This window comes from Vigna radiata, chromosome 7 (assembly GCF_000741045.1).
Source record: "Vigna radiata var. radiata cultivar VC1973A chromosome 7, Vradiata_ver6, whole genome shotgun sequence".
In the NCBI taxonomy this organism is placed as follows: Eukaryota; Viridiplantae; Streptophyta; class Magnoliopsida; order Fabales; family Fabaceae; genus Vigna; species Vigna radiata.
Genome location: NC_028357.1, coordinates 19,024,855 through 19,034,584, shown reverse-complemented (window position 1 = coordinate 19,034,584; position 9,730 = coordinate 19,024,855). Strand labels below are relative to the sequence as shown.

Genomic DNA, 9,730 nt, shown 5'->3' with positions numbered 1-9,730 from the left:
ACAAGGGAAAATGTTTATAGTGGAGGGGGAAAGTGAGAGAGAGGGGGGGAGGGCTATGGAATGGACTAGTTTGTTGGGATTTCTTTATCCTTCTGATATTTTCTGAATAGAATAACAATATAGGTCTTGATTCACGTTGATCAGATCAAATTTCCCAAATATACTTCTTATTTCTTCTTACTATTGAGTTGATTACATTGTTGGTTCTTATCATGGTCCTAACAACGATACAAAAATCGTTTGCTACTCAGATGCTGACTGGGCTAGTTCCCCTTCTAATAAGAGGTCTACTTCTGGATATTGTGTCTCTATTGGTGACAACCTGGTATCTTGGAAAAGTAAGAAGCAAAGTATTGTGACAAGATCCAGCACAGAAGCAGAATATAGAGCTATGGCATCAGCTACTGTGGCTTAAACAATTACTTAGTGAATTGAAATTTAGAGATGTCACTCACATGACACTTATATGTGATAATCAAGCTACTCTTCATATTAGCTCTAACCCTGTCTTCCATGACACTCACATGACACTCACATGACACTTAGTGAATTGAAATTTAGAGATGTCACTCACATGANNNTNATTGTCATTTTATTAGAGAAAAAATCATATCCGGAGATATCATGACTGAGTTTGTTAACTCAAGTTACCAATTACCAGACATATTCACTAAGTCCTTGCGAGGACCTATAATTGACTATCTTTGTAACAAACTTGGAACATATGATTTATATGCTCTAGCTTGAGGGGAGTGTTAGATGTTATTTTGTGTGTTTATGTTAATTGGGCTCAGCCCATTCTATATTTAGGACATTAGCCTATATCTTACATTATAAACAAACTACCCTATGTGTATGCTAAACACATAAGGGAGATTTCTCCTAATCTTCTCCACTATTTCATAGTAGACAACAATAAACTATAGGGATTAGATAGAAAAAGACTCCCATTCATGACGACGCGCTAATGACAGACAGGTGGAAGATCTAACTCTTTAAAAGAATGGTTTCCTTTATTCATCATAGCACCTAGAAACAAACTCTCCCCCATGGGGAACATCGATGGACAAAGGTAGCAAATAATGGACAACAGTGAAAAAGATACTGTAAAAAATTGAAATTAGGAGAGCAGGACTCAGATACTCAAACATAGCTGTTGAAAGACGAAGTTCTTAGGGCGGCCAACCGAGACAATCAAAATCATTTGTCACTAGTCAAAATTGGAACTCCACAGTGGTAATGGTAGTGGTAGATGATAGCGACACTGGCAGCAACGGTAAACACACCTGTTGCTATCGGCAGTGTGTGTAGTGGCAAAGGTGACAACTTTTTTTCCTAAAGCGAACCTTAAATACCATGTTAATAAGTGAACTTTAAACCTAATTCAACCCCACATAAGATGAGGTTTGTACCCATGTATATATATGTGTGTGTGTGCGCACGTGTGTGTGTGTGTGTGTGTGTATATATATATATATATATATATATATATATATATATATATATATATATATTCTAAATTAGTCTTATTTATAGTTAATGTGAGACGTGAGACTTCCAACACACCCTCTCATATTGAAGTATATATATCTCGTGAGTAAGACTAAACATTAGTGGATGGTTCGATAATGGGTGAAACAGTATGCCCAACAAAAAACAAATCTCACTAGGATAGGCTCTAACCTAACTCTAATATCATGTCGAGTATAATGAAAACTATGTATGAGATTAATCTTTCATATGTTGAATATAGACGTAGGGTATTCTATTTATAATAAAAAAAAATATGAACTAAGTTCAAAATAATAATAGGAAATAATATCAAACTAACTAAAGATAAAAGATAAAAATAAGATAAAGATAATATATCTAATAATTTTCATAATCAATATGTTGAATTGCTGATTGGTTACACAAAAAATCTTCTTTTGCACAATATGATCAATATAGTTTTGGTTTAAAAACAAATACCAATAGCAGGCTAAGCAAAGACTCCCTTTGCATGTTCCATGTCGTGGATGCTGCAACGAAATAGATAGAATAAGTATTTTGCTAAGGCATGGTGATTGCAGATATGAGTTTAACTTCATACATTACCGTTGCGAGGTAAAAAATCATCCTCAAAAACAATGACAAGGTACTGGAAGAGTAACATTTTCCTCAAGGGCTGCAGCAAGATTATGCAAATATATTAAACACCCATCCACCTTGTTAGGAACCAAGAAACCAAGATCCTAACACAACACCTACTCTGCTACAAAGACAGAGTAACAGAAAGAGTTTGCATTTCTTTACAACACTTGTAGCAAAAAACACACATACAAACCAGGGTAAACAAAATTAACCCCAAAAAGATTGTATCTACTCTCAAGAGATAAATCTATAACAAGCATACACAAAATTCTAGATAGGAATTACAACATTGGTGAACTAACCTCCACGTTCGCTGCTTGCAATTTGGTCCCAGATATTATTTCAGCAACATCTTCAATCAGTAGCTGAAAGCTCTAAGTAGGTGGAAAACAAAAAGAACAAAATGGGTAAGAATTCAATATCAAAATGAAATTTAACAGAAATACATCTGAGAGAACCTAGTTAATGCTTAATTTTATAAACAAAATTATATAAACTTAAAAATATATATACTTCAGTGAACTGCAGTGCCTTTTTTATCAATCATAAAACTCCGGTTGAAAATGTGAGTCCGTCCTTTCTTATATTATGCAACAAAATAAAAGTTAATATTTCTTATATTATGCAACAAAATAAAAGTTAATATTGATTACCTAGAGTGAAGTTGATAGGACATGATGTTAGGGGTTGGAAGGTATACAAGAAAAGAAGGAAGTATATGAGAGAAGGAGGGCACCAAACGGTGGAAGGCGGGGAAAGGTCGAGCAGTACGTATATGTGTTAGGAATAAAGGAGGAAATTAACCTAATACCGAACTAACCTAATACTAAATGGTAGAAGGAAGGAAGGAGGGAAGTAGAGGCCGAACGGTAGATAGAAGGGAGGAGGGAAGTATAGACCGAACCGTCGCAGGAAAGAAGGAGGGAAGTAAAGGTCGCACGGTAGGTTAAGAGGAGAAGGGAGTTCATGTCGAACGGTATGAGTAGAGTAACTGAACGGCAGCTGAAGAGGAGGAGGGCACAATAGCTGAAGAGGAGAAGGGAGTTCAAGCCAAACGGTAAGAGTAGGGTAATACAGAATGGTGGATGAAGAGGAGAAAGGCACAATAGCTTAAGAGAAGGAAGTTCAAGCTGAACGGTATGAGTATAGTAATACCGGATGGTAGCAAGTTAGAAGTTGAATGTTTTTCCTATTAGGAAAGGGCGTGGGTATAAGATACTATAAATAGTCTTCCAGTAACTCTATTCAATTAGGTTATTTCTTTTGAGTATAGACTGGGCATGTTTGCCAGTGAAGGAAGATAGGCTTCCTTGGGGAAGATTACATTTGTAATTTTCTATACTTTATAGAATCAATAATACATACATACATACTATCAATTCTATTGTTTGAGTGTTTGAGTGAGAAGAGAGCATAGATTTAGGTGATTTAGGTTACTCATATAAAGTAACCTAACAATTGGTCCGACCTGCCGAATTTGTTTCAGAAGGAAGAAGAGCTAACGCGGAGGAATGGTAGCGAAGAAGAATGGAGGGAAAATTAAACGCACTAGAAGGAAGAATGGAGGGATGAATGACAGCGATGGAGTCAACAATGGAGGAATTGACGGTGGAGGTGCGATCGATGACTCTCGAGTTCCGACAATCTTTTGAACGACACGCCAGGAACCGAGATCGAAGCTCTGAAGGAAGACATTATTTTGTCAAGACTGGACGACGACTGAATCGGAAGAAAACAGAGAAGTTCGATGCAATTGGAGGAAGCGCATTGAACTACCTACATTTGAAGGAATGGACCCCATGGGCTGGATCACACAGGCAGAGAAATTTATCGATCTCCAAGCGTGACGAAGGAGAAGATAAAGCTCGTCTATAGATGCATGGAAGGAGGTTTGGCGAGCTATTGGTTCCACTTCTGGCGGAAGAAAACCAGGCATCCGACTTGAAAGATGTTCACTGACACTCTGAAGCAGAGGTTTGGTGGGCTAAATCGGGACACCATTGTTGAGGAGCTGGCAGTGGTGCGGGGGAGCGTGAGGACATCCAGGAGCTTGAAATCCTGGTGCCGCAAGCATCAGGAAAAACAGATCACTCCTCACTTATGCCGATGTCGATCTTGGAACTAGCATTATGATTATTGTTGAGGCTGATGTGGCCACAGAGCGAAGACCAGATTCGTCCTCGTCGAGTTGTGCTCAGTTGGGCCTTGAGCTGATAGTGTTGAACAGTGATTGCCTTCTTTATGACATAGTGACAGAATGAAAAGTTTCCGCATAGAACATTCGATTCCAAAAGGGACAGTTCTGTGGAAAAAAAGCTTGATGAGGAGAGTTTAAGCCCTCGGGAGAGGAGGATTACGATGGTTGTACTGCTTCAATTAATGGTTTCTCTCTTCCCTACTGGAATCAAGATGTTGTGTATGGAGGTTTTGGAGGAGATCATTGTATGATTAAAGGGGGTTACAGTTCCGTTATTGAAGGAATTACAATTCCCTTGAACCACATTGTAATAAATGTGTCATATGGCATCAAGGAGCCTGATCAAAGTTATAAAGTCAAAGTTTCTATCGCAAGTGGCAATGAGTTCTCTGGTGATATTGTTCTTGTTACTGTTCTACTAGGCTATTGGAAGGCTGAAACTATACAGTTCTACCCACCTTTGCCATAGTGGAAATGTTATTTTGTTCGTCTTAATTATGAAGCTTTGAATAAAGTGATTTTGGAATGTCCTAGTGTACCTTGGGATGATACTATGGACTACCTTGGAGCAACAACTGAGGAGAGAAACAGTAGAGGTCACTGATTTAGATTTTGGAATGTCAGGAGAACAGTTGGGGCTTCTGTCCTTATTGCATTACGGGTTGGTAAGGCCGCCATAGATGGTCAAAGCTGGATCTCTTCTGATCAGGTCAAACATGCATTAAAGGTTCTCCAAAATTTTTTTGGGCAGGATTCAGTTCCAGATCCTGTTGCCTATATGGTGACTGATTAGGGTAAAGATCTCTTTAGCTATAGGGCTTATTATTATGTTGTGGTTGGAACCTCAGGAGAAGACTATGATATATTAGAGAGACCGATTAACAACTATTTGTTTTTTTGCTGGTGAACTAACCTGCCAAGAGCATACCAATACTGTTGGGGTGCGATGATGAGTCTATTCGCAAAATTGACATAGTGATCAATGGAAATGAATATATTGTTGAGGTGAAGGGATTAGAAATTAGAGATAAACTTTATCTCTTTGGTCTGGGAGGTGAGGATGTGATATTAGGAGTTACCTAGTTGGCATCCCTGAGAGAAATTAAAGTAGATTGGTGGCAGCTGAGCATGAAGATGGAGTAGGATTTTAGAAAAGAGTTGACCAGAATGTTGGAAGTTAATAGAATCCAAGAAGAATGGAAGAAATTGGAAGAGGATTTGCCACCACCCAAGCCTCCAGACTTGAATTGGGGACAGTTCCCTGACTTCAACCTTGAGGACAAGGTTGATTTTGAGGGGTAGGTAATGTTAAGAATAAAAGAGGGAATTAACCTAATACCGAACTGTAGAAGGAAGGAAGGAGGGAAGTAGAGGTCAAACGATAGATAGAAGCGAGGAGGGAAGTATAGACCGAACAGTAGTAGGAAGGAAGGAGGGAAGTAAAGGCCGCACGGTAGCTGAAGAGGAGACGGGAGTTCAAGCTGAACGGTAGCTGAAGAGGAGGAGGGCACGATAGCTAAAGAAGAGAAGGGAGTTCAAGTCGAACGGTACGAGTAGGGTAATACCGAACAGTAGATGAAGAGGAGAAAGGCACGGTAGCTGAAGAGAAGGAAGTTCAAGCTGAACGGTATGAGTAAATACCGAACGGTATGAGTATAGTAATATCGAACGGTATAAGTATAGTAATAGCGTACAGTATGAGTATAGTAATACCGAATGGTAGCGAGTTAGAAGTTGAATGTTTTTCCTATTAGGAAAGGGCGTGGGTATGAGATATCATAAATAGTCTTCCTGCAACTCTATTCAATTAGGTTATTTCTTTTGAGTATAGACTGGGCATGTTTGCTAGTGGAGGAAGATAGGCTTCCTTGGGGAAGATTACACTTGTAATTTTCTATACTTTACAAGACCAATAATACATACATACTTTCAATTCTATTGTTCGAGTGTTTGAGTGAGAAGAGAGCAAAGATTTAGGTTACTCGTATAAAGTAACCTAACAATATGAGAGATGAAGAAGGGCACTGAACGATAGAAGGCATGGAGAGGTCGAGCCGAACGGTGGAAGGCAGGGAGAGGTCGAACCGAACAGTAGAAGGTGGGTAGAGGTCGAGCCGAACATGTATGAGAGAAGAAGAAGGGCACCGAACAGTAGAAGGCGTGGAGAGGTCGAGCCGAACGGTAGAAGACAGGGAGAGGTCAAGCCGAACGGTGGAAGGCATCGAGCCGAATGGCTGAAGGCGGTGAGGGCTCGAGCCAAACAGTAGAAAGCGATGAAGGTGAAGAACTGGAGTCGATCGATTGAAGAGTTACTGGTAGCGGTGAAGATGAGCGGGAAATATTTGTAGTAAATAAAGATATATTCTAGGGAAAATATTCCGTATAAGATATTTATAGTAAATAAAAATATATTCTAGGAAAATATTCAGATATTTATATTAAATAAAGATATATTCTAGAAAAATATTCAGTATAAGATGGGCAGGAAATAATTAATATAAATAGAGCTAGAGTCTATTGTTAGGGTTATGTTTTTGTGATTATTGAGTTGTTGACAGGCGACTGCAGCTACAGTCCTGTGAGGGAAGTTATGCTCCCATAGTAGGGAGGTTATGCTCCCAACTATCCTTTGTTTAGAGAATTCTATTACCATCCAGAATTCTATTACCGTCAATAAGAGAAATTCATTCGTTCATTATCATTCGTTCATTGTTCTGTTCCATATTATGAGTGTGTGAGAGGTTGTTCTGGTTAGGTTTCATACTTAGATACCTAAGAGAAGTCACAGAACTGGATAACTCTATAATAGAATGAATTTCTAAAAAATATGTAAAAGGTGAACATAAGTGATCTCCTATATTACTGGTACATTTCACCGTGTGCGAAGAAATTTCAGAGAAATGTTTTGAGAAACTGTTTGGAAATTGGAATTTTGTAGACAAAGAGAGGAATAGTTATAGAATAAATTAAAGCTATACAGTTCAACTATAGCAATCACACAAGCAAGCCCTGCATAGATTATCACAAATTTTGTAACAATAAAAAAGGAACGACATAAAAATACTATAAAAACTACGAGATAAAGAGAAAATGTTTGGAAAAATAAGTAATTCTATATTGCACTTTAAAATTTTTTAAATGCATTGGAGCAATAAATTCGCCAAAAGAAGTTAATAAATACTTTTATTATTTTAGTTTAGCTCACATAAGGATAGAAAAAAAAATGCAATAATGACAGAAGAAATTGTTACAATTAAATGAAAGAACTAAAAACTGCAGGGGAAAATACAGAAGAAATAAGCTCACAGAGGGGTCAAGGGGTCCACTAGACTCTTTGTCACCTGCTTCAGCAGTGCCATTATCCAGGCAATTAATAAATGGAGACCAAGCCTGACAAATAATATTTCATATTTGCAAATAAGTTCAACTAACTAACCCAGAATAGAACAAATTAACATACTGAGATGGCTTATATTTATGTGTACCTCTTTAGCCACAACCAATTTCGATGGAGAGTTAGAAGACGATTGGGATAAATACACACGAGGAAAGTGCTAAACCCAAAAAGAAGCCATAGACATGTAAAGGGGTGTCAGTTACAATCAGGGCCTATGAATTCCGAGATAGAATGTCATGTCTCAAGTTGCATTCAAATACCTTGTCTAAATCTACCAGAAGCTTATAACTTCTGACAATAATTTCTAGCGAATTCCCTGTCCTCAGCATGTGGAAGACTGCCCCAAAAATTTTTCTGGAGATTAAACCTCAGTGAAAAATATTAGACACAAAATGCAATTTACTCTCCCAAAACAAAACCTACCTACGGAGAAAACCATGATCGTGGAAAAGAACTGAAAAGGGGGTATAACAGTTTTAGGAGTTCACTTATTGATATAAAAACACTTACGAAGTGGGTGGTTTTCCATATTCGGGTCCAATTGAAGATGCGCGAACAACGTCAAGAAAAGCAATTCCTGAACACATGAACCATAGAACAAAGCAAAAAATAACTCTTTTTGGTCATTTAAAGTTGTATAGATTTTTGTATTTCGAAAGAAACCCAAACCAAATTGTACTATAGTTCGAATTTCTGTCGCCCCAAAGTCCAATTAGCTAAAGCACATCGATTTTCCTTGTGGGCACGAACGTGGTGGAAAGCTCAAGTGAAAATGGGGAGAAAAACCAAACCTAACAATAATTAATGAAAAAAGACAAAGAAGTGGTTTTTCGTACGGTCATCGAGGGTATCTTGGTGAGGATCCTTAGTTTCGGAGGCATCAAACATGGCCAACATGTTATCATCAATCACTGTTCTGTTCCATCTTTCACCATAGCTAGGGTTCAGCATCTCCGCTCCTACCAATTTCTCCTTCACCACAAGGAAGCGATGATGAGAGAGAAGCAAATAGAAAAAGCGTACCGATGTAGAAGAAGAAGAAAAGAAGAAGGGTTTGAGAGTGAAAGAAAAGAAGAAGCACAAGAGACGCGACTGGGTGTAGAGTAATCGACTAACCGTTCTCACAAGAGGGAACCGCATGAATATAAGTGGGTCATTTTAATAAAATTATTTGAAAAAAAAAGTGCAGGGGTAGTTTTCAATGATTTTCTATTATAAGTGGCTCCTGAAAGCACGTGGCGCGCTTCTGTGTTCCACGGGGCTCTGGTTTGGGCTAGGAATACCCTTGACCAAACAAAAAAGTTACTCCCTGTACCTCCCCAATTCCATCCCCCACCCCTCATTTCATTTTTATCCTTTGTTCTATTTTTTTATTTCAATTTTATCCTTTAGCAAAAATTTATATTTAGAAATAAAATTTTATGATTTTATTCTCCCACCCCACATAACTTATTTATTCTTTATTTTATCTTCATGCTTTCATCTTTACGCTTTCTTCTCAGGAATTCTTTGCTTTATTTTTTTAGAAATTCTTTCTCCCATTTTTCTTGTATTTCAAGTGATAATTGAGATATCGATTTCTCCTGTAAGAATTTGCGCTTGAATTATTATATCTCTGCATTGCGTTGGTGGTGTTGTATCCAACCTTTAACCAGCGATCCTTTTCGAGTCGAGATTAGTAATACTTTCGTAAAACCGCTAAACGGATGACGACTTCTGTTTACTCTTAAACGGATGTTGACATCTGTTTACGGATTCCCACATCCGTTTAAGAGTTTTCTAGATTATTTTAGATTATGTTTTTGTTAGTTTTATTTTTTAAGATTTGTTTTTATTAGTTTTATTTTTTTAAATTTGTTTTTATTAGTTTCAATTTTTTAGGATTTGTTTTTATTAGTTTTATTTTTTTAAGATTTATATTTTAAGATTTGTTTTTATTAGTTTTATTTTTTACTATTTGTTTTTATTAGATTTTTATTTTATTAGTTTTATTTTTTAAGATT

General features: G+C 37.4%; 1 protein-coding gene across 4 annotated transcripts in view; it reads right to left on the bottom strand.

The window, feature by feature from the left end:
• The window catches only part of LOC106768539 (negative regulator of systemic acquired resistance SNI1), a 21,064-nt gene extending 12,198 nt beyond the window's left edge, over nt 1-8,866 (bottom strand). For 2 of the 4 annotated variants that reach the window (XM_022783211.1, XM_022783212.1), the window contains exons 1-8: nt 8,564-8,866; nt 8,238-8,304; nt 7,988-8,081; nt 7,816-7,884; nt 7,637-7,720; nt 2,436-2,507; nt 2,098-2,167; nt 1,972-2,021 (exon numbers count right to left, since the gene is read on the bottom strand). In XM_022783211.1, the coding sequence (XP_022638932.1) occupies nt 1,972-2,021; nt 2,098-2,167; nt 2,436-2,507; nt 7,637-7,720; nt 7,816-7,884; nt 7,988-8,081; nt 8,238-8,304; nt 8,564-8,678 (621 nt within the window). In that variant the 5' untranslated portion in view covers nt 8,679-8,866. The remainder of the gene's footprint in view (nt 1-1,971; nt 2,022-2,097; nt 2,168-2,435; nt 2,508-7,636; nt 7,721-7,815; nt 7,885-7,987; nt 8,082-8,237; nt 8,305-8,563) is intronic. The other 2 variants (XM_014653746.2, XM_022783210.1) reach the window with 2 other exon arrangements.
• Nucleotides 8,867-9,730: the final 864 nt, after the last annotated feature.